Source organism: Manis pentadactyla, chromosome 9 (genome assembly GCF_030020395.1).
Source record: "Manis pentadactyla isolate mManPen7 chromosome 9, mManPen7.hap1, whole genome shotgun sequence".
NCBI classification, from domain to species: Eukaryota; Metazoa; Chordata; class Mammalia; order Pholidota; family Manidae; genus Manis; species Manis pentadactyla.
In genome coordinates, this window is record NC_080027.1 from 52,461,295 (window position 1) to 52,489,141 (window position 27,847).

General features: G+C 46.9%; 1 protein-coding gene across 3 annotated transcripts in view; it reads left to right on the forward strand.

The window, feature by feature from the left end:
* PARVA (parvin alpha) overlaps window positions 1-26,168 on the forward strand; it is a 155,098-nt gene extending 128,930 nt beyond the window's left edge. For all 3 annotated transcript variants that reach the window (XM_036918037.2, XM_036918036.2, XM_057507394.1), the window contains 8 exons: window positions 2,957-3,072; window positions 6,516-6,574; window positions 8,947-8,966; window positions 10,208-10,269; window positions 10,970-11,038; window positions 13,855-13,956; window positions 14,723-14,795; window positions 23,522-26,168. In XM_036918037.2, the coding sequence (XP_036773932.1) occupies window positions 2,957-3,072; window positions 6,516-6,574; window positions 8,947-8,966; window positions 10,208-10,269; window positions 10,970-11,038; window positions 13,855-13,956; window positions 14,723-14,795; window positions 23,522-23,598 (578 nt within the window). In that variant the 3' untranslated portion in view covers window positions 23,599-26,168. The remainder of the gene's footprint in view (window positions 1-2,956; window positions 3,073-6,515; window positions 6,575-8,946; window positions 8,967-10,207; window positions 10,270-10,969; window positions 11,039-13,854; window positions 13,957-14,722; window positions 14,796-23,521) is intronic.
* Window positions 26,169-27,847: the final 1,679 nt, after the last annotated feature.

A 27,847-nucleotide genomic window follows, 5' to 3' on the forward strand; every position in this document is an offset into this window, starting at 1 on the left:
TTATACCAACTTATATTTCTACCATAATTTGTGTCTGGATGACTATTTCTAACCCAGCAGCTCCTTTGAAACAGCTTCCCAGCCCTGGAGTGACAGTCTTGGCACAGGGGCTGCTGTGCCCACCTTATCCAGTGGCGTTTTGGCTTTGCTCTGGTTCTGCACGCTCCCATCCTGACATGGGTGCAGAAGTAAAGTGGCCCAAATGCCATCTAGTAGCAGGAAGAAGATTCCCACAGATGTGCTGAGAGATGGCAATGAGGAGGGTACCCAAATATGCAAGTTGTTAGAATTTTTCTTAACTGGAAAGATGACATGTATTTATTCTAAAGAAAATTTTGAAACAGGAAACTATCATATCTGTTTGCATTTTTTTAAATACTCCCTTCCAATTCTTGGCCAAAACTACCTGCTTGTGTATGTGTGCATATATGTGCATACATGTTTTACATGTGTATATATCCATATATATACATATTTACAATGTTTCTATTGTTTAACATCATATTATTAATATTTATAGCTACCTTGTCTTAAAAATGATTTTTCAGTCCATGGAAACTATTCTGTTATGTGGATATACCATAATTTATTAAGGCAGTGACTATTAAACCATGCTTGGCCATACCTAGGGACTTGCAAGGAAAATCTCAGGCATCACTGAGGAGAGGAGAAGCAGCCATGAGTGGGCTGCAGTTAGGACTCAGAGACCAGAGCAGTTGTAGTTTTTCATCGATTTTGCCTAATGGCTTTTAAATGAAGGGTTTCTCTGCTTACTAAAAAAAATTTTGAAAAACGCTCATCTAAATCATCCTCTTGCTATCGGACATAGTGTTTTCCAGATTTTTTCAATGATATCACACATTAACATCTCTGTGCATGTAGCGTGTATGTGTATGAGAGAGAAACTGTGTGATTCTTTCAAAAAAAATTCCCAGGAGGACAGAGCACTCAACGACAGAGTCTGACGTCTGTATGGCGTTTACGACATAGCTCTCTGTGGCCTACCAAGACAGCAGAGATGACAGACAATGTCACCTGTGTGTAAGAACTGCCATTTTGATCACAACTTTTCTAGCCTTATGTTTTGTCACTAAAAGGAGTGGTAGCCAGTGTCCTTAAAACCCTCAGTGACTGGAGGGACAGTGACTAGTGGCAGCTTTGCAGTTCTGATCAGCAGACCCAGATTTTGCCTCCGTCTGGCAGTGAGCATGTCAGTAGGTCAGTCCCATGCCAGGACCCTTTTTTGAATCTGTAACTGTGAATGAAACTTTTCCAGTGCCCCCCAAAGCCCAGAACTGAAACTTATTCTGGAAGGCCGAGTTTGGGGCAGATAATCCACTCTTTGATGGTGTTATTGGAGGTTTTCAGGAGAAAACCTTCTTTGAAGTAGTGGTGATAACAAGAAACTTTAATGCATTCCCAAGGAATGTCTGGGTCATTTCCTGTTCTTGGTGATTTCTCAAAGCTTCTGTGAAAGCAGACTCATCGATCCTGGAGCAGACGAAATCACACCTTATTGATGACCCAGTTCGTGCCAAGTACACAAAATGGGCATTTTTTGTTGTTTCCTTAAATGCCCCTGTAATGAAGAGCCATGAGGCTGGTAGGACCATGAAAGCAGCTAAAGTATCTGGCAACTCTTCCCTTTTATGAGAAAGAAAGGGAAGAAAAGCTGACATGGCTGAACTGCCTAGGTGCCAGGCATTTTCTCGTAAGTTATAACAAAAAATATCACCCATTCCTAGGCACCTGCTCCATGCCGGAAGCCTTGCCTATATTATTGCTGGAAATTCTTACAGCCTACATTTGTGTGTAGGCACTGTTCTCTGCACGGTGACAGCGACCAGATTGAGGCTCAGAGGTCCTGAGCGGCCTGCCCGAGCTCACACAGCAGTGAATCAAAGGTCAAGTTGTCAGGCCGGAAGTCAAGCTCCAGGCCGCCTGACCGTGTATGCCCCCTGTCATATCACAGGTTTTTTTTCTCCTCTCATCTACTGAGAAAACTACAACCCAAGAATTATCAGGCTTTCTCTAATGTAAATGGCTTAACATCCAACACATTGCTCAGGAGTTACAGAAGCCAGCCAGGCCCTCAACATCCCTTCCAGCTTTTCCACAAGGGGCATTGCCCACCCTGACCATACACAGTACCCGAGAGCAGCAAAGCCCTTTGGATGTCTTTTCACTCCTTCCCCAGAGATCTGAAAGCCTTAAACAAAGGAAGGCACCCAGTGTTCCTGCCCTCAGTGCCTACTCATTGAGAGCCCGCTTTGGGTAGAGCCTTGGGACAAGGGTAGTGGGGGAAACCCAAAGAGTTCACAGTCAGGTGGGAAGGGGAGGGGACAGAGCAGATGTGCTCATGGTTATTGGAGTGAGTGAGAACACCGGGGTGGTGAAGGGCTGTTTAGAACTCAGAATTCTGCAGTTGTCAGCATCCCCGTGGGACCTTGGATTAGAGGCAGAGGAATTACTCTCCTGAATGCATCTGGGGAAGACTGTCAGCTCATGGAAGCCAGGAACTGGGTCTTTTGTCCCCAGAGCCTCCCTGGCATGGTGCCTGCCCAGAGGAGAGGGTGGAGTCAATATTTGCTGAGCTAATGCCCTGTCAGCAGGGGAGTGGAATGAGATCTCATTGGAGGGGGTCAAAGAGCCCCAACAGTCCAGTAAGAGGTGAGGTTGGACCGAGGCTGGGCTGAGGGCATTGGAAACCTGTCTGCAAACGCCTTCTCCGTCCTTGTCCTCCAAACCCAGCAGTCACGCAATCCAAGGAGCAGCTCCATGGGTCATGGCCAAGAGTGAGGAGGCCCCAGGTGAGGCCTGGGATGATGTCCCCTGATCCTTAGGAGTAGGATAAAAGGGGCCTGGGCTTTGGCATTGCTACATTTTGAATATCTGCTTACATCTGCCTAAAACCCAGCAGGAGATTCTCTAACTTTTAAACCACCTTTTATTTCAGCTGTTCATGCCAAGAGCCTGGTTGCCATCTTGCATCTGCTGGTTGCTCTGTCCCAGTATTTCCGGGCACCAATCCGACTCCCAGACCACGTTTCCATCCAAGTGGTTGTGGTCCAGGTAAGACAGATAGCACTACAAACAACTGTGCCCTTAAAGAGGCACAGAGGCTGAGTTCCTACGAGAGCTAAGGCACCCTGGGCAGCTTGTTAAAAGGACAGCAAATGAACGCTGAGTGTCTTTGGCGGTGCTCTGTCAGGAGGCATGTGAGTGAGCTTTAGATGCATGTAGGTTTATCCCTGATATGTGTGCAAAGGGTGGGAGAGCGTGTACTTGTGTGTGAGATAGCCTCGTGCTGGGTGTGTGCCTGGGGTTTACATTTTCATCAGGGGTATCTGTGTAGTGTGTATTTGAGGGAATGTTGTGTGTTTATGAGGTGTGCACAGTAAGATCAGGAGAGAAGATGAATCCGTGTTTACATGTGTGTGTGAGTGCACACACGCATACCCTGCAAGCCATGAAGAATCATTTTTTCATTAAACAAATGATGCATAGGCCTGGGGAAGAAACAGTTGCCATGGGCATGTGAAGGCATATGTGTGTATGGTTTTGAGAGACCCTGACTGGCCTGTACTAGGGGCACCACCGGTTTCCACCTGCCCAGAGAAGCACAGCTGGGATCTCAAGTCAGATTTTCCAGATTGTTGGATGGAATTTCCATCCACATGTGGCTCTACAATTTCCACAGTGAGAGTGTGCTCTCTCCTGTGACTTTCTCACTCTGTTTGTAACCCCATTAGATAACTCAAATTAAATTTTATTTTCCAACTTTATGCCCATTTAGTAAAAGGTCATCGTTTTGTTTACTTGTTTCTGTATTTTTCCAAATAAACATGCTGTAAGAGCAATCTCCCCTAATGAATAAGCTCCCTGGTTAGCCAGAGTTCTGGAAGACAGAACAATATGGCAGCTCCACTGTCCGCTGCTAAGGAAGAGCCCAGAGGGCTGGCAGACTTTGCTGGACCTGGCCAGACCAGGTACCTGGACAAGAGGTCTTTAAGCTGAGCTTTCAAGAATCAGATGTTGATGTGGGGTGCTCCTTGGTTAGTTGCTCAGTTATGCCCTAATGAAAAAACATTTCTTCTACACCGTGTACTTAACTTGCTCAACTTTAAGGGGGCATAATAGGAATCTGACACCTTGATCCTGCCTGCCGGGAGACAGGATGACACATAAGCACCGGAGAGGGCTATCAGAAATCCCTAGTCAGTGTGACTGTGTGTGGTTCAGACACTAAGTGCAGCTGACTGAAAGCAACTAATTGGCCTCATTAACCAAGCACTCAGCTGTGTCAAGCATGGTGCTAAGCATTTTACATCTGCTATGGGTATATGGCCAGCCCAGAGCATCCTCGTACAAGCATCTTCCTAGTAAATCCAGGCCATCTCTATGGTGTTATTTTTACCAATCAATAATGCGTGAATCATTTCATTATATGCTTTAAAACTGTTCATGATTGACGATTTGAGGAGAGGGGGAGGCTCTCTTTTGAAACAGTGGTCACTGCAAGCCCGAGTCTCATGCCTCACTTTGAGGTCAGTTAGAGACCATCGGAGGGCTGCTGTTGGTTTAATTTCTCCTATAGGCAGTTTTGTTAACATGAGGGAAGAAATAGGGCATGTTACATAAAATGGCATCGCTGCATGTCAGGTTTTATGGGGTAGTTTGCTTTATCAAGTTAAACAGGCACAGAAGCAGGGCTCCAAGCTGACTGTAAGTCACGAACTGAAAGAGAAAAAGAGCTCTTTAAGGAACTAATAATGGATGGAGGTGCTTCAGGATGCTGTGTGAGGGGTTATTTAACCCAGATTTCTTTTCCATTTGGTATGAAAGCATTTAATTCTGCATGAGGTTGAAGATAAGGCTTATGTTTCTGAATGGCCTCACAAGGCAAGAACAGATTCCATTAGCCACATGTAAAATTTTACACATGTTGAAGCTGAATTTAGAAAAGGTCCTGATTTATCCTCACTGGATCCCTTTAAATGCTATCTTTACTTCTTTCCTTTTCTTCCTCTTTTGCTTTGATACTCCATTCTTCTCAGTCTAATCCAGATATACTCTTGGCCTTTATCCTGCTGTAAAAGTATGTTCTGTAAAAGTACGTTACAGGAACACTCGTTTCTGTGGTCACTGTGAATGTAAAGAGAAGGTTCTAGAAGTATTGGCAGGAGGGCCAAGAAGGCAGGTTTCAGCTGATGCATTACGGCTTGGCATCTCCTTCTTGACATCATCTCAGCCTCCGTGGAAGATGAATTTGCCCTGACAACTGCTTGCCATGCCCAGACTGTATCCAGTAGCTGACTGTACAGGGACGTGATAAAATGAATCTCCCTCCTCCCCCCCATCAGGTGGTCTTCTGGAGCCTAACACTCCTTCATTGGCTCCCATGCCCCACAGTGAGGTTTAACCTCCAAACAACACTCAACTGGATCTCCAGTAATGAATGGCAGCCACTGTCCCTCTGAAGAGCCTCCTGAAACACGTTTGTGCTCTCCTGACTCTGCCTTTCTGCTTAGGCCATTCCTCCCACTGGAATGGTTTCTGTGTCCACACAAATCCGGTGTGTCCCTTAAATTGCAGCTCAAGGACCCTCCTCCCCTTGGGAGGGTTCCCTGACTGTCCTGGCTCTAACGGCCTGCCCCTGTCCTGAACCCAGCATGTCCTCCCTGCACGGGGCTGCCACATAATTGATTACCCATGGCACTTTGGAGAGTGGAAGGGGATCCCACTATACAAATTGAGCTGGGACATCAGGCATAAACCGAAACTGTGTGGGGGAAACCATTCTCGCATACCTGGTTCATCTGCATTGTACTCAAGGTCGAGACTGTGTCATATATTCCATAGGACTTGCTCTAAGTCCAGCACATAGAAGGCACTGATCAATGAAATAAAGGAGAGACAGTGACTTGATGGGTGGAGGCGGACAGAAGGGTGGATGGGTGGATGGGCCTTCAAAGTGCTTACCTCTTTCTCAGAGAGCAAGCTAGTTACCTGAGGACTCCACTGCTTACATAAAAGCTTCCCTATTTAGCCATTTAAAACAAAACAAAACTCTCCCTCTGTTTGAATTCCCCAAGTTGGCCTCTATTCTTCCACCCTGGCCCCCTAGTTAAATGTGTCCACTGCTTCTTTCTGTGGCCCCAGCTGGAGGGTAGACACACCCTGGCCTTCGTTTCCATTTGGTTTACTGTGCATTACTCCAGGAGGCAAACAGTTGCTTCCAGCAGAATGTCTTCCAATAAAGAAAGAAAAGATTCACCATCCAGAAAACAGCCAACTTGTTTGGAATAAACACTAATTTCACTTAGTGCGAATGGTGCAGCCCAGTCCCCGGAAATCAGGGGCCTCATGTCACTTCTACCAGTGCCTCGTCTCTGGAGTCATGTCTTAAACACCAGAAATTGTCTTGATATCAGGAATGCTAATCAGTTTTTTGTATTTTTCTAAAGCATATTTTTCTCTCCTCCTCCCAACCCTTCTTCCCACCCCCGTTTCAGAAACGAGAAGGAATCCTCCAGTCCCGGCAAATCCAAGAGGAAATAACTGGTAACACAGAGTATGTCAACACCATTGTTGCCAGCGAGTCTGTAATGGAACACAGATGTTGCTCCGAAACTCATCCATTTGCTGATATTTAGTTTTCATTTATTGGGATTGCAAGAGGGATTAGACTTCAGCCAATGATTATAGTTTAGCCTTTTCCCTGCATTCAAAACATGCCTCTCAATGCTTAAGGTACAAACTTGGGTGGGGAAATGGGCAGAGGGAATTAGCAGTGATTGAAAAATTCTAATTTTGTGACACTCCAGGAAAAAGTGTGCCCAAAAAAGCCAACCAGCATGAAATCGTCATGCCATGAACATGAGGCTGAATTTAAATTGTTCACCTTCAGCAGGATGTTTTTCTTCTTTCTCTGAATCTGATTTCTTTGGCTACATGCCATGACCCAAAAAGTCCCGCTCTACCTTAGAGTGGTGAGTTGGGGTTGTTTTTGTTTTTTTACTTTAAGAAACTGGAATATCAGGATGTGTCATAGATTTGCCACAGGGGAAAGTTTTGTTCTTTAGCAGAGAGAGCAGGACAGTGAGTCTGGGTTTGAGATCACTGGGCAGGCCTGAGCCCTGGCCACACATAAAGCTGGGCAAAATTCATAGGCAGCATCCCCAGCTCCCCGCTTTCCTCTGTGTTGTCTTGAACAGAAAGAGTAAAGTGGAGAGAGCAGGAGTCTCTAAGCCAGCCTGACTTGAGTTCAAATCCAGCCTCTGACGCTTACTCACCAATGAGGCCCTTAACCTCTCTCACCTCAGTTCCTTCACCTCTGGAATGGGGAGCGTTTTCCTGACCAGAGGGGTTGTGAGAATTCAATGTGGTAACAGATGGCATGGTAACAGAAGATCCTCGTGTCCCCAGGCTCTTCACTGCTCTTTCCTGGCTGTTCCCCATCACAGCTGACCCACACCTTCCAATCTCTAGAAACTTGCTCCCTGGTCCCAGCTGTGGCTGAAAGGGGAGCAGCCTGTCTGGACCACACTGCACATGTGCTTTAAAAAGGGCATTTCAGGCCCAGGGTCGGGCAGAGATGTGGAGCATCCCTTCCCAAGATGGCCAGTCTATGGCCTGCAGAGGCCCATCAAGCAGCTCCCACATCACTCCAGGCACTAGGCTTGGCAGCCAACGGGGTACCCGGTCTACGAGGCACACTGATTCTTGGCCATGGTTCTGTGAGGGGCGGAGGTGTGCTGCCCAGGCTCAGGCCTGCTGGGAAAGGAGAAGGCCCTGCCACCCTGCCCCATTTGCTGGGCTTGTCTGACCCACTATTTCACCTTCGGGAAAAGAGGAAGACATAGCTGAGAGGAGCGTGGCCTGTGACAAACTCCCAAGTCAGGGAACGTGGAGTTTCAGTTAGAGGAGCAATCTCAGCGGCAGGCTGTGCTTTCTAGGGTCTCTCTGCCATTCTGCCACACAGACACAGGTGCGAACTCTTAATCATGACAACACAGTACTGCTTATGAAGCACTTATTCATCATAAACACACGAAGCAATGATTACACCTCCTAAAAACCTCGCTGCCCAAAGGAGAAGGAGACTATGCTTGGTCTACCCACCAGTTAACTCCAACCTCATTGGTCTTTCCACTACACCACCCGCTGGTCATCACTGGCGAGGTGATAGATGCACAGTTGGAATAAACCAGTAAAATAAGAAACAGAAGTACATTGAGAAAAAAAATGAACTGAGCATTTACTGTATATTAGGAATTATGCTAAAATCTTCCCACATATTAAATCATTTAATGCTCACAACATCCAGCTGAGGTGTTTACATTATCCTCATTTTAGAGAAGAAAGACTTAGAGCCCAGAGAGGCTTGGTAGCTTGCCCACAGTCACACAGCAAGCAAACGGCTCTGTGAGATTTAAACCTAAATAGTCCATCTCTGACACTTGTGCTCTTAGTACTTTGCTGTTTCAGTGCTATGAGTATGGTTCCAGTTCCTACCCTAAGAAAACCTGTCCTGGGTCAATGTCAGGCACGGCTTGGTGGATGTCACAGATGGACAGGAGAAAAACAAACCAACCAGATGCCCACAGCAGCCTAAGCAGTGAAATTCCACTTTGGTGTGATGCTTTAGCTCTGCTCTTAAAACGTAGTGGGGAATCTGGAACCCCCAAGTCCAATATTCTTTCTCAGCTGTAAGCAATACTGAGATTTCATTTAAGGCAAGAAATAGTCCTTTAAGCATTGCTTATATGAGGCTTTGTGCAAACACCAGTGTATCTGTATAGAAGAGGGGAAAAGTAGGGGGTAATGTGGTAAAGACCACCAATAATTAGAGACAGTGCAGGAATAAAATGTCCAGGAAGGAATAGCTGGGGGCTCTTTAGCTGAGGATGAGAGAAGGGTCACAGTTTTCTCCTTTTCCTGCAGGGCTCTTTCTGGAAGGCATGGTGAGTTGCAGAAGATTGTCGTCTGGTGCTGGTGGCTGCCACGGGGGTCTAGTTAATTCTGCAGCAGCTGGAACAGGCACTCAGCTTGCTTCCTGCATGTGTCTGCACCAGTCTGGTGACAGGGCCCCTTGGTAGGGAGGGTGAGCTCACTGGTGGGAAGAGGAAAACTAATACACAGCCGCACAACTGTGGCTAGCTTGTAAGTAACCTGACCATTGACATTGCTGGGTTTCTGGATGGGGCCTGGGCATTTGCAGGGCAGTGTTGCTTTAAGCGTACTGTGGAAGTAAAAGAAGAGGTGGATTTGTTTATAAAGTCTGTGAATGTCAGAGATCTCAGTGAGCTTTCTGGCAGTCTGAGCTTACTCACCAGTGCAAGAGCAGGAAAGTCAGGCTCCATGACCGTGCACCTTCCCAGCCCCACGTTCCTCTTGGAGACACCTCATTCCCTGCCTCAGATCCCTCCACTATTTCACCTCTCCGTTCAGGGAATATGGAGCTGCAGCAAGGAAAAGCCCTGCAGGGGACATGACTTTCCTGTTTTCTGTAATCCTGCATTCATTGTGGACAGTATTTGTAAATATTCTAATAATGCTAATCACAACTCAGATCAGTGTATGTTTTAGAGCACATGCACATAGTCTTTCAGCCTCACAACACCTGGAGGAGATTTATTTTTTCAGATGGCATTTTACAGAAGAGGAAACTGAGGCACAAAAGGTTGAAGTGACTAGATCACTCAAGAGCAGGAAGGAGCCCACGTTCTCTCCTGCAGCTCCCCAGCTCCCACACCCCTATCCATGCACTCTACTAGGATGTTTGTCTTGGGCATCCTGGGTTTAAAAATCAGGGGGTGAAGTGCTTTGATATTTGGATAACATGCTTCCTCCAAAAAGCTTCTGAAACTCTTTAGGACCATGACTAAATTATGTAACAGAATTTAAATTGCCAAGAGAAATTACCCAAGTTGAACTGCCTGACAGCACCCCCACAACCCCAGCCCAAAAGAGAAACCTTGTAGAAGGTGGGGACACACACATACAGAAAAAGATCCTAAGGCAAGAATCAACCTCACATCTGTGCCCCAAACCCAGCTTTTAGAGTTCCCAGCAGTCTCATACCAAAAGAATTCCTGTCTATAACTGACCATGTGGCCTTTTGAGGCTTGTGGCCAGGACATGGGATGGGTTTCCCCACCAGGAATCAGCCCTGTGCTCCACTTTGCATTTTCCTCTTTTTCAGAACGTGATGCCTTTGACACCTTGTTCGACCATGCGCCAGACAAGCTCAATGTGGTGAAAAAGGTGGGGAACAGGTGCCTGGGTGGGAGGGAGAGAGAGAGGGGAGCAAGCTGTAGCAAAACATTAGGAAAACCCCTCTCTGCAGCTTGCAAGCTTCCTGAAACTGGTATCATCATCAGATCTCGGCAAACTCAGGGCTTTGCTGCTCAAAATCCATTTTGCCTATATTCTCACTGGATACATTATCCAGTCCCTTCCTTCTCCCAGCAAGATGACAGTGCCTCTTGGGTTCTAAGGCTATGAACACCCTGCCTTCCCACCTGCACTGAGCCCCCAGCCACCCCTGTCTTCTCACTCAGATCTCCCTCTCTCTTCTTGGGCACAGGCAGGGACTGGAAGGAGGGACCCAATGGGGTCATTTCTTCTCTGGCCACCTGGCCCTAGCTTAGGACATTCCACCCATCATTCTGCCCTCTCAGGACTCCCTGCTCCTCTCACAGTCCTGATACTGGCTATTTGAACCACAGGCTACAAATTCTGGGGGCTGCCCTCTCCTGTGAACTTGAGGGGCTTTGCAGAAGAGCTCCACAGGCTGCTCATCCTCACTTAGCACAGTGGACCCGGGCCCAGCACCCTTGGCTGGATCTCATCCTGTGATACTGCACCAGTCCTTGTCCTCATGGTAGAGTCACAGAGGCAGCCACCAGGGTCAGCACTGATGAGAATCTCCATCTCAATGCCTGGCTTGTGCCTCTTTTTTTAGACCCTCATCACTTTCGTGAACAAGCACCTGAATAAACTGAACCTGGAGGTCACAGAACTGGAAACCCAGGTGGGTGACAGCCCTGTGCTCAGAGTGGGGGCAAGGCCCTGCTGCTGCTCTAAATGCCCCATCCCTGAATTGGTAGGAGGGATTCCCACACTGACCCAGGAGGGAGAGGATTCTATTCTCTGCTCAGAAGGATAAACTGCATGGAATTTCTCTCCATTTTTTCCAATTTTTTATTTTTTGAAATAGCAAGAATATTATCATGAATACCCATTCATTCTTCACCTATATATACCAATTGTTAATGTTTGGCCACATTCTGCTTTTTTTTCTCTATCTCTAACTACTTCAGTATACATCTTTTAAGAACAAGGACATACTCTGAGCTAATCGCAATCCAGTGATCAAAGCCAGGCAGTTTTAGTATCAGTACAGTATGATAATCTGTTTAGGTTGAACCACATGCAAATGCTGATCTTTGGCTACTTTTGACAGTATCATATGGCTCAAAGAAACACAGTTGACCTAATATTCTCACATGCTGCATTTAGCTACCATGCCTCTTTAGTAGACTTTTTAATGTAGAACAAATCCTCAGTCTCTCTTTGCATGACAATGACAGTTTTGAAGAGTGCAGGCCATTCAATCATAGAATGTCCCTCAGTTTTTCTGCCCATGATTAGATCCAGGTTATGTGTTTTCATTAGCAATACTGCCTAAAGAATGCTGTGTTCTTCTCAGCACTTCATCCAGTAGACCCATTACTGGTGATAACTTTGATCACTTCATTAAGTTGTTGTCCACCAGATTCCCTACTGTAAAGCTCTCCCCTCCATTATAATAACTCTCAGTTTTAAGACCGTGTGAGGTATTCTGTTTTCCGTCCCCTCTCATCTGTGATGAATTTCTAAAGCGTGGTTTTCTTCTTTGGTGCACGTGGGCACCTCCTATTATTTTTAAAGGCAGTTCCCACCCAGGGGTGTCACTGAGCTCTGAGTGTCTGGACTCTGGAGTGAGCCTCGTCTACTTTTTTGGGAGACAGGAAATATGGAAAAGGGATGTTTCCCCAAGAGGACTAGCTGGAGCTCTGGAACTTCCAGTTCAGTGTTCATGGGAAGGGTGTGCTACGAAAGGGAGGCCCTGCCAAGCTCGTGTGGTGACCATCTGTGGATTTGTGGTACTCAGGCCTGTGACTCCCTGACCCAAATCCAGGATCCTCCAGGAGTTGAATGATTGGATTTAAAAAAAATTCTCAGCACATTCTAGCCACAGCCATATTGAGGCCCAGTTGACTTGTTCCCTGGGGAGGGACACAGACGCTGGGGTCTGCTCTCCCGTTGTCCACCCCGGGGTGGCCTGGAGAAGTCGTGCTCAGGCCCTTCCTGCCTGAGTCAAAGGCCGGATGGATGGAAGCAACAAGGCAGCTGCTCCAAGGTCAAGTCCATGCTCAGGGTCACATGCCTGTGAGGAAGGCTGAGCCACAGGCACACCAGCCAGTCCCCCAGCAGAGCTGAGACTCTGCACCCAACCCATATTCCAAGTATTTCCATCTAGTTTTAAGTTTCCTAAGATGATTCCAAGAACTTTGGCCTCTTGCAAATGCTAGCAACTTTGCTTATGTCCACAAATATTTGGCGACCCCACCTCCATTGAAAGGTTCCAGAATATCAGATATACATCTGACGTCTTATGTTTTTGCTCATGCCGTCTTCCATACCTGGCACTCCTACTCCACCCAAATTCCCCTCATCCCATAGGCCCCCACTGCCTGTCTGAACTGCTCGGCCCACACTCCCCTTGCCCTCCCTTGAGCAGAAGACCTGCAATCTCTCTGCTTAGCCTCAGAGCCTGTTGTCCCTCAAAACAAGTTCCCAACTGGTCTATCCTCTGTCATCCTTGATGGAAGAGACAAGGTTCTAAGCTTCTTGCCATGATCCTCAGCACACAGCTGGGCTTTGCCAACCAGAGCCAGTAAATTGTATCCTGCTTGCTCTGTTTTCCCAAATAGCAACAATAGTTAATATTTATTAAGTGTTGACTACATGCCAAGCAATGTTCTAAGCATTTTACACATGCGAATTAGTTTATGACAGTGCTATGAAATAGATACTATACTATTATTGTTTCCATTTGACAGATGAGAAAAATAAGTCACAGAAAAATTGGGTAACCTGCTGAAGTCAAACAGCTAGTAAGTAGGAGAGCTGGAGGCCTAGCTCCAGAACCCACATTCGTAACAGCTACACTATGCTGCCTCTCAAGCAATAATCAAGTGAAAGGTGAGAAAGGAGAATTCCAGGCCTGTGTAACATGAATTCTGTCTCTGCTCATAAAGCAAAAATCACCCTAGCTGGCTCATGCCATTGGCCTGGGACATCTCCTTTCCCTCCTCCCTCTCCCCCGCCTTAGCTAACTCCTGCTCAGCCCACTCAGGCAGTGCCTTCAGGGGAGTGACCTTTGTCTGTCTCACACAGTCCAGCGTGCTCCCCTCCATCAGAGCAGCTGCTGCATTTTCCCCACTGGACTGTGAGCTACTTGAGGGCAGGGGCCACACCTGACCCACTTCTGTGGTCCCCTTGCCAGATCAGGGCTTGGTACATGGTCACTGCTCAGTAAATGCTGGAAGATGGTATGTGGTCAATGCTCAATAAATGCTGGAAGAGCGAAATCAGGCCCATGGGCTTGTGGCTCCTGTGCTGGATAAGACAGATAAGGGGCTCCTGCCTTGGGCCACTGCCCCTGCCCCTGTCAACAGCCTGCCTGGGGATGTAGCCTTTGGTGGGAGTCAATGTGGAAGCTGATGAGCCCCCTGGATGGGGGATGAGTCCCTGGCTGGGCTGCTCAGGGACTCAGTGCCTTCACCTGGCTCTCCCCTCCAGTTTGCAGATGGGGTATACCTGGTGTTGCTCATGGGACTCCTGGAGGGCTATTTTGTGCCCCTGCACAGCTTCTTCCTGACCCCGGACAGCTTTGAACAGAAGGTAAGAAGCTGAGGTGTCACAGGAGGCCCTCAGCCCACGTACCTTAACCCATCTGCCCACACCTGCTTGAAGCCATTCAGGAAAACGGCAGTGGCTCCCGATCTTCATCTGCCTGGCGTCTTCAGCGATTGGATGTGGGGCTCATTCTGATGAGCAGCTGAGCTGGGAAGGCGCTACCTGCAGCTCACTGAGCATCCTGAACAGCTTCTCTTCCTTTTGCAGTTTGGCCCTGGGTCTCTAGCCATTTGCTCTTGCTGGGGGCCACAGCCCCACCTCCTCTCTCCCCAGAGGTGCCAGGGAAAGTGGCTGCAAGGCTGGTCAGACCTGAGGCCCACACTCAGCCTAGGTCTGATGCCTCTCATGGGCATCAAAACCTGCCTGCTAGACAAGGGACACTTAGTCCAGAGCAGAAACCCTTCTCCGCCTTCTGCACACATCTTACCATCTGATCCTTTCAACTGTGTGCACTGATGTCCTGAATTTAAAAGTCCTGGTAGTTGACATAGGAACATAGTAGGACAAGAAGAGGATTCCTTACTTTACCAGGAGCATATCGCCAAGCAAATTGGGACCAGCTAGCTTACACTCCACATGAGATGCCCATTATGGTAGCCTGGTTTCTGCTTCAAATTAGGGCCTCATTTTAGGTTGGCCTCTGCCCCTCTGGCTATAGTGCTGGCTCCTCCACTTCCCAGGGAAGGTCCAGAAGCCCCACGGGCCTAGGAATGAGTGTGCAATGACACAGGCACTGTATTTCTCTTTCCAGGTCTTGAATGTCTCCTTTGCCTTTGAGCTCATGCAAGATGGAGGTTTAGAAAAGCCAAAACCACGGCCAGAAGGTACTTTGCTTTTCCCTGAGTTTGTGACAAGACTTTGGGACCCTGACTCCCTGCACAAAAGTGTCCAGGGCACAGGGAAAAGCTCATGTTTGATACCAGAAGGAAGAGTTTCTTTTCTGAAGCCTTCTGTGCCATTTGCATGGGAAGGTGAGACAGAGCTCAGCTGCCCACCCCTGGAGAGCTTCTGTGAGCTGCCAGTCACAGTGCTGTGGGAGGAGAAAGAATCTGCAATCCCAGGCATGGGATGTGGCTCAGAGCAGAGGAGCAGGAACTGCCCTGCATCCAGTGTCTTCTGTCCCTGGACAGAGTGTTGACCTGCCAGAGACCTGAATCCCAGCTCGGCAAGGGCACGAGGCAGGGTCACCACAGGCAGCTCTGCTCTGGTCACAGTTACCTGTCCTGTCCTTTGTGTGCTCCAGCTCTGCCCAAGGACGAGGCCTGATGTGTCAGGTTGGGTTGCAAATGTAAGACTGAGAAAAAATGCAAAAGGAACAAAATGCTCCAGTAGTCTCCTTGCTGTATGTGTTTATTTTCTGCCACTTAAATTGAAATACTCCATTTTACCAGCACTCGTGGGGCAGCACTGTTTTGCAGATAATTTCCTGTTTACATCACACTGGAACATTAAGAATGCCGTTCATGGGCCCTGTTGCCAGTTGTTGAAAGGCCAGTGGACAAGTAGAGATTGCATGCTCTCAGCTCCCATTACTGCTTCTCCAACCCAACCTGCACATAAAAGGGGTTGTTCACTGACTCTAGTGGACCTGAGAGCCCATAAATCATGATATGCCAAGAGAGGTGTCTCTGACCTCAAGGCACTTGCAGCCACCCAGGGAGGGAAAAAAGTTAACCCAGTCACCAAACCACGTGACAGTCATGACAACTGCCAGAAACAACTACGGGGTGGTAAGAATTGAGGAGGTGATACCACCTCTAGGTGAGGGACAGTTTGATGGAGGTGGTGACAGTTGGGCTAAACTTCAAGGATCAGGTAGGGATTTTGTATTTGGAGATTAGGATGGAAGCGTGAGCATCCCAAACAGGATAATGATGTGAGTAAAAGTCCCAACCAAGGAATGGGGAGGGCAGGGAAGGCTCAATTTGTGAGACAACAGAGCAAGTGGCCAGGTCCGTGACAGCCCTGGGTCCAGTCCCCGCCCCACCAGCTGTGTCTCCTTGGGCAACTTATCTCTGAGCCTGTTTTTCATGTCTATAAAAATGTAACTCCTGAAGACAGGCCCATTATAGGATTTACGTGATGGCATCTGATGCACAGCCCCTGGCACCTAACCATGAATGTACACAGTTACTGGTTGGGATATTAAGAGCGTGAATCAAATAATGGCTGGTGAGGATGAAGCAACCTGGTTGTTAGGCCCTGGAGGGAAATAATGCCAAGGCAGAAAGTTTGGACTTTAGGCAGTGGGAATCATGGAAGGTCCTTGAGTAGGCAAGCAGTGTGATCCGCTCTGTCCGATCATTTGGAAGGCAGTGTGAAGGACAGATATTTAGATGTGGGGAACCATCAGTGGCACTGGGAAACCCGGAAGGAAAAGCAAGCTGGGGTGGGGACATGAAGAGGTCAGCTTTGGAAACTCGAGGTTGATATCTAGGTATTGACCAAGCAGAACAAGTTTGGGGAAAAGATCAGCGCTGTGGTTATATAATTGGAAGTCTTCCGTTTTTTGGAAGCCAAACAACAGGAAAGAATGTAGAGAAAAGAAAAGGGTTTGGGACAGTATCTCATGGGGATGCTTTACCTATGAAGCTGGAGGAGAAGGCAGGAAAACCAGAGAGATGTGGCTTATAAAGCTATTGGTTGGGTCCCCATCTCACCACCCCTTCCAGACCTTGCTGTCAGTGCTAGCCAACAAGAGCCAGTCCCTCATCGGCATTTATTATCACCTTGTCCTAAGCACCTAGTCACTGCTGAAGGAAGACCTCTTGCAAGGCTGGTGTCTTTCCAGGGCTCTCTCCCCTCCCAGCCACTCTACCCATCCATATGCCATTAGGAATGGACTCTGAGTGTCCTGTGGCCAGATGATGAGCACCCTGCTTCTGGGTATGAGAGGAGAGGAGGAGAGTTCTGGCCAGCATCTCTACTTCTGTCTTCTTGAACTGGTTAGTATGAAACTTCCTGGTTACAAATTGGAAGTACTCCTTGTGATACTTCAGTTTTCAGGCTTTTATTTCCCTCAAGACGAAGTTTTTCTCAGTATCAATCTATAGGACTACTGCAGCATATAGACATTTCTTGTGTAATTATCAAGCCACCTAATATGAAACTTCCTGACCAGTGTGAATGGAAAAACACATCTGTTTTATTTGCTGTTACACCGGGCATCATGCCCATGCTGAAAATTTCCAGTGCGTAAAGGGGAACTGAAGTTGTGTTTTGTGAAATTGTGCTTTGTGAGAGGTATACCCCAGCATTCTCTCTGGTTTCTATGCTTCTACTCGGAAAGTGAGATTCAATAGTAAATGCTGCAGACTTTACAAAAGGTACCAATGTAGGTAATTCTTTGAGGATATTTCAAAATTAAATTGACTTGTGGTGACAGCATTTTTCATGGCAAATGTTTTTAAGGTCAGGAAAATGCATTCTCTGCTGTGCAACCCTCAAAGCTCTGTTGTACCTTGAAATCCCCTGGGTTTGCATCTCAGATGACTTTTACTGCCCAGACTTCATAACCTTTTGGTCCTCCAGCTAGTGTAAGCCAAGTGTTAACTTCAAGGTTGTGGCCAATGGAGCAGTTGAAATACTGACATGAAGCTGGTGGCTTTTTATTTAGGACATTATACCATGTGTCTTCAAATGCACGTGCCGACCCTGTTATCATCATTCAGATAGACTCATGAATGAAATGGTTAAGACCCCAGCATAACAGGCAGATGGGGATTCAGAAGCACTCTGGTACTAGGCAGGAATGAAACCTGTAGGACAGCCAGGAGGCTGATAGAATATCTAAAACTCAAGGAGTCAAATAGTTGGGACCAGACTACTCCAAGCAATGCTAAAAATCTAGGCAGGTTCTGGCATCTTAATTCCAGGTGATCTGTTCATTCGCGGAAGGACTTGCTAGTGGCGGGAAATACAGGAAATGGCTCAGCTTTCCCTCCCCGTTCTCTCAGGAGATAGGGTACAGACTGGACAGTGGCAAAAATCTAAAACCCTGATAAATCAAGTATTAGCAAGGGTGTGAAACAACAGAAATTGCTGGTGTGAATGTAAATTGATACAACCATTTTAGAAAATAGTTTATCTTAACCTAGTATAGCTGAAGATTAGTAACACCTTCTGTGGTAGGCGGAATGAAGCCCCCCCCACCATCCCATACATAGAAAAAGGGACTTTGCAGATGTGATTAAGTTGGGGAATCTAGAAATGGGGAGGTAATCTTGGATTATCTGGGTGGTTCCAAGTCATCACAGGGAAGAGGGAAACAGAAAACTCAGAGTGATGCAGCATGAAAAGACCCAACCGGCCACTGCTGGCTCTGAAGAAGGAAAGGGGCCATGAGCCAACAAATGTGGGCAGTCTCTGGAAGCCAGAAAAGGCATGAATACTGATTCTCCCTCTGGAGTTTCCTGAAGAGATCAAAGCCCTGATAATACCTTGATTTTATTTCAGTAAAATCCACTTTAACCTTGAGAACTGTAAGATGATAGATTTGGGTTGTTTTAAGCCACCAAATTTGTGATAATTTATTACGGCCACAGTAAGAAACCAATACACCCTATGACTCAGTAATTCTACTCAGAGGTGTGCACATCCATGTACCAGGAGATTAGTCCAAGAATACCCATGATAACCTGAGCTGGGGTGTACATCCCAGTAGACAAGCTAAAGAGGAGTATATTTATACCGCTGATTAACATACAACAACAAAACAGAATGAACTGAGATATCAAGGGAGGGAATTCCAGTTACTGCAACATGAAGAGGTCAGGAATTACCCTCTGCAAGAAGGCAAGGATAAAGCTGGATAAGATGATCAAGAACAACCGTTTCAAGGCACTGAAAACTTACCGTAAGTAGACAACAAATTGAGAAGCATTTATTCTTGAAAAACTCTGGAATTATAGTTGGATAATTATAGTTACACCTCGATAAAACAATAAATTATGCCCCAGTAAAATTGTTAAGAAATGAATGGCTTTTACAATAGCATGGATGAATCAAACGATTTTGAGGGAAAAAAGATAGTATATGCTTCCATTTATATCAACCATGAAAACAGACAAAATAAAACCTGCTGTTTAAAGGTTCATACTGCTGCTGGTGGAACTGAGAAGAGCAAGGAAGTAGTCACCGTAAAAGTCAGGACTCTCGTTATGAGGGAGAGAGAGAGGGGGCGTCTCAAGGGTGATGACCATGTTCTACTTTGACATGTGTGGTAGTTACACGGCAGTTCTCTTCCAAGTATGTAAAGCTGCACGCATATGTTGCATGTAATTTACTGGGCATTTGTCATATTTAAATTTGTTTTACTATGTAAAGAAAAGAGCAAAATCACCAAATAGGACAGCAGAGCCTCTTTGAAACCATGGACTAATAAACTATGTGATTAGCCATCTCCATATGGCCCATCTCCAAAGGATGGATCCTGCCCCAGGGGGACAGGGAGCCGACAGGAAAGCAAGGCAGAAACTGAGGATGAGCTGGAGCCATTGGGGGTGGGATGGGGCTGGAACATGAACTCTGGAGGGCCGGGCTCACCCTGCAGAGCTGGCTTGTGGCCGCCCAGCTTATTCCAGCCCCTGCCACCTGGTGGCACTGAACCACCAGGGGTTTCCCCCCACCGCCACACCTGGTCAGGGAAGGGACCTCAGCAACTGCCTCAGACTGGGTGGCACCAATGGGGCCATGGCCACACAGGGCCATGTCCCTTTCTGTATGTAAAGACTGAGTTTCTGCTGTTAAGAGAGTTCCCCCCCTCCTTTGACTTCTGCATCAAATAGAGCTGTTAGCTCATTTTGGCTGGTCCTCTAATGAATGGGAAGGGTCACTTATGATTACCACCAGCTGAGAGAAGCAATCATTGAGCCTTTTCTCCTTGGCCAGAGGCTGTTTTCTCCCTAAAGTGCCTTTGGGTCTCATCTGTCTCCTCCATGGCCCCAGCCAGCCAGCCAACCTCTGGTTGTCTCTAACCAGGAGCCCCACCATCCTATCTGCTCCCCGAGAAGGGCCCTGGGCCAGCACACAGAGGCTATCAGAGCAGACCAAGTTGCTAATCACACAGTTTATTAGTCCATGGTTTCAAAGAGGCTCTGATTATATAGCATGGAGTCACAGTTCATTTCCAGACACCCAAAACCCCTCTCGTGGCTGAGAGAGTGCACCTACTGGCCTGCCTGGAACTACCTGTGTGGCCATTGGCTTTCTTGATAAGGACAGACAGTAAACCATATTCTAGCTGCAGTCCACCCTCTTTGCTGAGCCCACCTGGTGGTGATGGCCTATAGGAAGATTGAACTCAGATTTCCCAAGGAGTAAGGCTTAGTCTATGTGAATGGCAGCCCCTGGAGTTGTGCAGTACACAGACTACACAACTGTACATAACAGCTGTGCTAGCAGGCAAAGATGGGAAAGTGGGAAGGAAACTATCACTTAGGGAACTTTTAATGTCTTCTAGGTGTTTTTCATAAAACCCGGTTTACTAGTGAAAAAACTGATTCAGAGAAGTGAAATGACTTTAACCCGGCTACATGGCCATAGTGAAGATGGGTTTGAAACCTTAGTAGGCACTAAAATTAAATAAAACGTCCAGTTTTAAATATTCTCCCATATTAAATCGCTTCTTTTTCTAGCAACCTCAGAACTCACCTGTCTTTAAAAGAGATCCTCAACCCTCCATCCTTGTCTGTCCTTCATCAAGCCCCCAGTTCCTCCTCTGTGCCTGTAACCACTGCCTCCACTTCTCACCTGCCATTCTGTTGTTAACACCTCTCCTCCACCTGCCCATGGCCTTGCTCACTCCCAGGACACCAGCTGGGGCAGTGTCCCTTGGGGATTCTTTCCAGCTGTGAGCCTCCTCACCCTCTTAGGAGCACATAACTGTTGGCCACCCCCTCTTTCTTCCTTGGCTCACAGGGCACTGGACAATCATTCATTCATTTATCTATTAATGTCTTTTGAGTTCTATCCATGCCAGGTACTGGACCAGGCATTGCAGCAAATAAGACTGGCTCTCTGGTCAAGTTGCTCTCAATCCAGGCAGAGGCAGATTTCATCAGATAAGCACACAAATCACTGGTTCAGAACTGGAGCGAGCACTATGAAGGAAGAGCAGGGGGCTCTGAGGACAAAGAGAAGAGCACTGCCCCCCAGCCAGGTGTCAGGAAGGCTTCCCTAAGGAGGCAGTGCTTTGAGCTGAGGAGTGTGGGAAGATCAGGAGTCAACTATTTGGGAAGAATCATCTAGATGTTGCAACAGCATGTACAGAGGCTGAGATGATGGGGGAATGCAGCCGCTTGGGAGGTGATAGAAGGAAGCCGGTGTGACCAGTACAAAGTGAATGAGGGGAAGTGTGGCATGAAAGGCAGGCCTGGGTCAGGTTATGCCTTGCACAGCCATGATTTAGGATTTTGGACCTTACCTTACCTTAAGTGAAATGGTTGTATGGCCATACTAGTTGTGAGCTGCACAACTCCAAGGGGCACCATTATTGTTGTGGTTTATGGTACTGATGCCCTGGAGTTGCGCAGTGCACATCCCAGGGGCTGAATAGTCTGCCTACAGTGGGTAGAATGGATTGGAGAGGACACAAGTCTTTGAGGAGCCCAGTTAGGAGCCTGTTGCAGTTGCCCAGGGCTGCCGCACTTTGCCCTGCACACTCCCTCCCTGGTGAGCTCACCTTTGTCCTTCTGCCTGCCTAGTAATACCTCCCTGGGGTAACTTCCTAATCTTTGGCTTGAGCAGAATTTAATAAACAGTGAACACCAAGCAGTCAGGGGAGGATAGGAATCAGCCCTCAGGGCATAGGACCCCAGCTGGCAGAGGGTGATTCGGCATGAGCAGGGCCAGGCAATGGGGCTGAGACCCTGGGCAGAGCCTGTAGGCAGAAGCTCAGATAGGTGTGTGGACCAAGATGGAGCAGAAAGGGAGGCTGAGCTCCAAGGCTCTTACATGGTCCCTAGTCAATCAGCAAGAGAGCTTGGCATGGAGTCTGTGCCCAGCTAGACTGGAGCAGTGTTGGTCTGAGACTGGGATAAGGCCTTGGGGTGGGTCTGGCGGGTGGGGAGGAGCCCTAAGGAGGTTCCCCAGCCCTGGGCCCCCGGTGGTGGCCCAGTTGGTGTTAATCTTTGTCGTGCTGGTGTCCAAGACTTGAGCAATCCTGGCTATGGCCGCCACACCTGCAGGAGTCCCAAGGCTAAGGCCTGGGAGCCCCAGCCCAGCCTGGCTGAGCCACTGGCCTCCTGCTCTGCCTGGTCTTGAAGGATCCCTGCTCCTGTTCACCAGGGCATTGCTAGTCTGACATCTTCCCCAATCCCTTCTTTCCCAGCGGCCCAGTGTGATCTCTCCAAGTTTTGAATCAGAGCATTTACTGTTTTCTCTTACATCATTTACCTCATCGGACCTTCTGCACAGTTGGGTTTTTTTAAGTCATTCTTACTGTGAAAAATGCATGTATACAGAAAAGTACCTAAAACATAAATGTACAGGTTAGTGAAATAGTATCCAGCAAGCCAAGCTACATATAACCAGCACTCAGCTCAAGGAAGAGAGTGACCCCAGCTCTCAGGAGTTCCCTCCACCTGCCCTTTCTGAGCACAGTCCTCAATGTCTTCCCTAAATATAACCACTCCTCTGACTTCCATAGTCATCAGGCTTTTGCTTTTCCTTTCTTCCCCACCCTTTTCCTAATAATTTTTTCCCTAAGTATGCATTCCTACGGAGTAGGCAGGTTCCCTTTTTTATTTGTTTACTCCAGTTCTTCAAAGAAGGGCTCTCCAAGGGAGGAGTGCAGGGAGGGGCCCTTGTTTGGGGAAGGAATGGGTGGAGAAGCGGGCAGAGAAGTGACCAGCAAATAGGCGGGAAAGAGGACATGGCTGTAGAAGAGCTCAAGAACCAACGGCAGAATTGTCCTGATCATACGGTCCAACTCCCAGCCTCCAAGCCAGCTGCCTCGCTGTGCCCTTGCTCCAAAGCCATCTGTCCCCTGACGACACCTGTGTGCTGAGTACTCCCTGTCAGGTGGGCTCCCGGCCCTCTGGGGCCCTCCCGTAGGGGAGCAGCAGCTTAGTCCTGACCATCTGGTCCCCCTTAGTCGCCCTAGGCCCTCCCCTCCCTTCCACCACTCATGCCTGGCTGTGGTGGAAACTGAAGGCAGAGGGAGAGGGGCCCCAGAGGCAGGTGAGACTCGGGGGACAGTCAGGGTCAGGGTGCCTAGGCCTGGCACCGGCTGTTTCCAGCTAAGCCTGCATGCTCTGGGATCTGCCTCATTTTAGTCAGCAGTGAGGAACGCTCCCTCCTCCTGCCACACCTCTGCCCCTCCCTGGCCCCTGCCCTGAGTTCTTGCTGCCTACGCTGCCCCCCCTTCAACACCCTCCTGCCCTTGGTCAGCTTATGGGAACTGTTCTTCTCTCCCAGCAGGACAGGGAGCTGTTCAGGAGCTGTCTTGTGGGTGAGGGGGCACACAGGTGGACAGTGGAAGGAGGGGGATGACAGATGCCAACTTTGGCCCAGTTGCCCCACTGAAGCAATGTGTTTGTCTTCTATGCAGACATCGTCAACTGTGACCTGAAGTCTACACTGCGAGTGCTGTATAACCTCTTTACCAAGTACCGGAACGCGGAGTGAGGAGCAGCCTGGGCCGTCCTCCCGCCCCCCGAACCTGCTCATTCCCGCCTCCTGCTCTGTGCTCTCCCACGAGTCCAGCTACAACCCAGCGACAGTGGGAATGGAAATTAGGAAGGAAATGATCAGCAACTCAGTGGGCTGACCCAGCAATGGCCTGGACAGGTTGTCCCCATCCGGGTGCTAGATTCAGATTTAGTGTGATTTGGGAACCAGCTTAGGCAAAAGAGACTCTCCACAGAAGAAGAAAATAAAGATTATAGTTACCACTTTGTGGGTGTAAACTGTACTGGGCACCACACTAAGTGCTCTGATATACTCATTAACACTCATGATTCCCATTGCAGCAGGTATTACAATCTCCTTTTACAGATGAGGAAACTGAGTCTCAGAGAGGTTAAGTGGCTTGCCAGAAGCAGCATTTTTTTCCTTTGAACTAATTTGTTAATAACTAGCCCATTACATTCTTCACGCATTCTTTGGGTGTGTCTGTGTGCGTGTGCATGTGCACGTGAGCCCTCAAAGCAGACAGGAGCCCACTGATCTCACCACCGTGCAGGCTAGGTGAGGGCTCATGATTCACACTGAAATTGGCAAATCAAATTTAACCCAATTAGCAGTATTTGTGTAGCAGGAGTCATGTCCCTCTACTCCCTTGTACAAATGAAAATTACTCTTAATTCCTTCAGATTTGCAGTAACCCCATACTCTGGTTTCCGGGTAACGTTTGGGAAGGATTCTGTTTAAAATTAATGGAGTGGCACATTTTGCAGCTTTTTGCTTGATTGCATGTAATGGAAGTGCCCTATATTTTCCTGCAAAATAAGTACTCGATTCATTATCATTAGACAACTGTACAATGTACCCAGGCACCACAGAGAGCTGGGCACAGGCCCATGTGAGCATGGCTTGGGAAGCGGAGCTCTTCAACAGCGACCTTTGAACTTTAAAGAAAGGAACTCCGTTTTGCCTTCTAATTGATCATTTAGACCATTCCTGGCTAAGTCTGCCCAAATGCAATTACTGGTTAATTCAGGCACGGAAAAATATAAGTCATTTAGACCCAAGCCGAGCGTTTTCCTTGCATGAGTTACTTGTGGGCTGATGCTTACTTGTATCCCCTCCATGTGATCCCATCTTCGTCCCAGGCTGCCGGGTCCTGGAGGAATAAGAAAGGGGTTGAATTGGGGTTGGCCAGGGGGAGCAAGCAGGATGGGAAATAGTTGTACACATAACACAGAGGAGAACACCCTCAGAACAGAGGGATGGGGCTGGTGGCAACGCTTGCATCCTTAAACTGACCAAGGCCTTGGGTAAATAATCACTTGTACTGATATTCTGTCTTCATTATAGAATTTTCCAAAATATACCAGATGGACACCAGCCTGTGTACCGCCTCCAGAAGTCTGGCCAGCTCTGTCATTACGTTAGGCCACTGCACAAAGCCCAGCTCTAAGGAATTCGTTTTGATCTCTCGCTACACCACCCAGAGTTAGACCTCCCGTACTGTCCAAAACATTTCCTTCCCACGTCTACTCATTTCTTACTCTATGGTCTATCTGCAGTAACTCAGGACCCTTAAATTTTAGATATACTACATATTCACTGGATATTTTGCTCTAAGAAAGAATGGTTACTCAGCGTAATGAGCATTTAAGATACAAAGGCAACGTACTCTCTTGTCAATTTATGTAAGAGACTACCGTTTGTTTTACATATAAATAAAAATACTACATTTTTCATTAGGAAACACTGAATAGTATAATATTTCTCTTGTCTGTTGGCTCTCTTTTAAATTCCTGATAGAAAATCAAGATAGAGCTTTGCTGTGTCTGCTTGAGCAATACTAAAGCAGGGTGAACAACAGGAATGCATTCACTTAAACATGCTCTGCTGTACGAATTTTGTCTCCTTTTTTGTCTTTTTTTCTTGCTATATTGAAGCTGCAACTGTACAGTGTACAAATGGGCTTATTAAGAACACACCATTTGCATTTTACATATACATGGCATGAAAACACATCAGAACACTTGGAAGGTTTTTTAATAACAGGTCTAATCTACCATAGAATTTTATTTCCAGAGTGAAGTCTTTGCCTCCATCCAGAAGCCTAGGTCCTACGCCTGCTTTTATAACCCTATCATCTCATTTAGAGGTTTTCCTTTAGATTCTGGAATCTCCTGCTTAATACATGACCATGTTTTTGAAGGAGAAAAAAGGCATCAAAACAATAAATAAACCGAACTTCGCCCTTGTCTCTTTAAAAAATGAAACTAGAAACAAGAATCAAGCAAGTTTCTGTGGACTCACTGGGTGTTGTTTTTTCTTTTCTCCTCTTTTCTAACTTTAAATTGATATTTTTAAATCATTAATATATAAAGTACAAAATTCGAAAAGCATAAAAGGGTATCTTTATGATAGTGAAAAAAAAAAAAACGATATCTTCTTCCCTCCCTTCCTCCAGCAGCCCAAGGGAACTATTTTGATCCATTTTATAAATTTATTTCCAGAGACACTCCAGCCATATAAAGCATGAACATACATATAAAATCTTTTTTGTTTTTACATAAATAGCATGTTACATATGCTATCATGCACATTGCTTTTTTCACTTAATGTTATATCTTGGAAATTGTTTTATACTGGTATTAAACCTTTTTACATTTTGACATGAGAAAATGAGTACTTTATAAATTCAAATACACATCTCTGGTCTCTGTCAGCTAGGAAATGAAAGCCCTCTCAAAGGAGGTAATGCTGCCAGACAGGGATTTCAGAAGTTGAGGCTGCGACCTTCTGGGTTAGTGGACAGGAGTCGTGTTCCCAGAGATATCTTCCTGTGCCCTGAACAGAATCGTTTTTTAAAGGCCTCCTTTGCATTATTGTGGTAAATGGCATATGGTTTAAGCTCCCATTTGTACATAGTACTAGGGCTACTAAACTGTAATTGACTAAGAAAGTACTAAAGGTTGCAAAGTACCCTACAGTATTTATTCTGCTACAAGCCCAGGCACCATGCAATGCTCCTCCATCTGAAGGCTCTGACTTCAGATGTGCTGCACAGAGGTGGCTTTCCAAAACCTGGGAGAAGGACTCTTTATCAGCACATCATCAGTGTTGCCTCAAGTTGGTTATGATTTGCAATTTTTACTCTTGGTGCTTTTTAATTATGAATTACTATTAGCTTTATTATTTATCAGTTTATTTTGTTGTGGGTCACATGGTTAGCTCTATAGAGTATACTGAAGCTTATTTGCATCAACAGTATTCTGGGGCTGTAATTTTCCAGTAGCAAGATCTAAGACATGTATACATTGTGACGCAAATATGAATCATCTGTACTCCAGTGCTATAGAAAATATATACATAAGCCACTCCCCCCAAATTATCACTAATTTAATTTTCCACTAGAAAATGAGACTAAATGGAGTTGGTAGGCTGAGCAGTTTTGCTCTAAGTATGGACGATCAAAAATAATTTGAGATCCACTGCCTCTTAACACAGCCCCACCCCAGGAACCCTGCCTACATCAAACATCCTAGATAATGCAGAAGGGATATGTCCTGAGATTTTCACTAATGCTACTATTATATGTAGTCTCCCCCCATAAAACTCATTTAGGTCTATTGGAAAATCCGAGAGAACTGCTGTGAACACTGAGAACAAGAGAACCGCAGTGAGAGGCAAGTGCCGGGAGTAGGGGAACTCGCCCGCCAGCTTCCCAGCACTTGCAGATTCAGGGCTCAACAAAGACAAGGCAGTATGTGTAAGTTGCTCCCTGTCATAACTATAAAGATTATATGTGCAAGCAACAAGTTCAACTGTTCTTTCCTCTTTTCACTGAAAAATACAAACCCAGCCTAGCGCCCAGATTTGCTCATGCCCCCTGCTTCATTACAGTGGTGATGATCGCACATGTATGTGCGGATGTGTTCACGGTGACAGCCAGGCCACCGTGATGGTGCCCGGAGTGGGATCAACAGCCCCGCATGAACCCTGATGACCTTGGGAATTTCAGGCTTCCCAGGTTGGAAGCCACCAGTGAAGCATCTCTTGAAGTACATTCTGCAAGATGTCAATAGATGTCAGGTGGGGGAAAAGAATGTCACATTCAAATAAGTTTGGGAAATGTGAGGCTGAAGAAAATTAAACTCACTTTTTACAGCTTTGGTTTTATTTTTTGCTTTATGCTTTCTCACTGGAGCCCATCTCAGTTTCCTACTCTAACTCATATCAGGACTCTAAAGGGAGG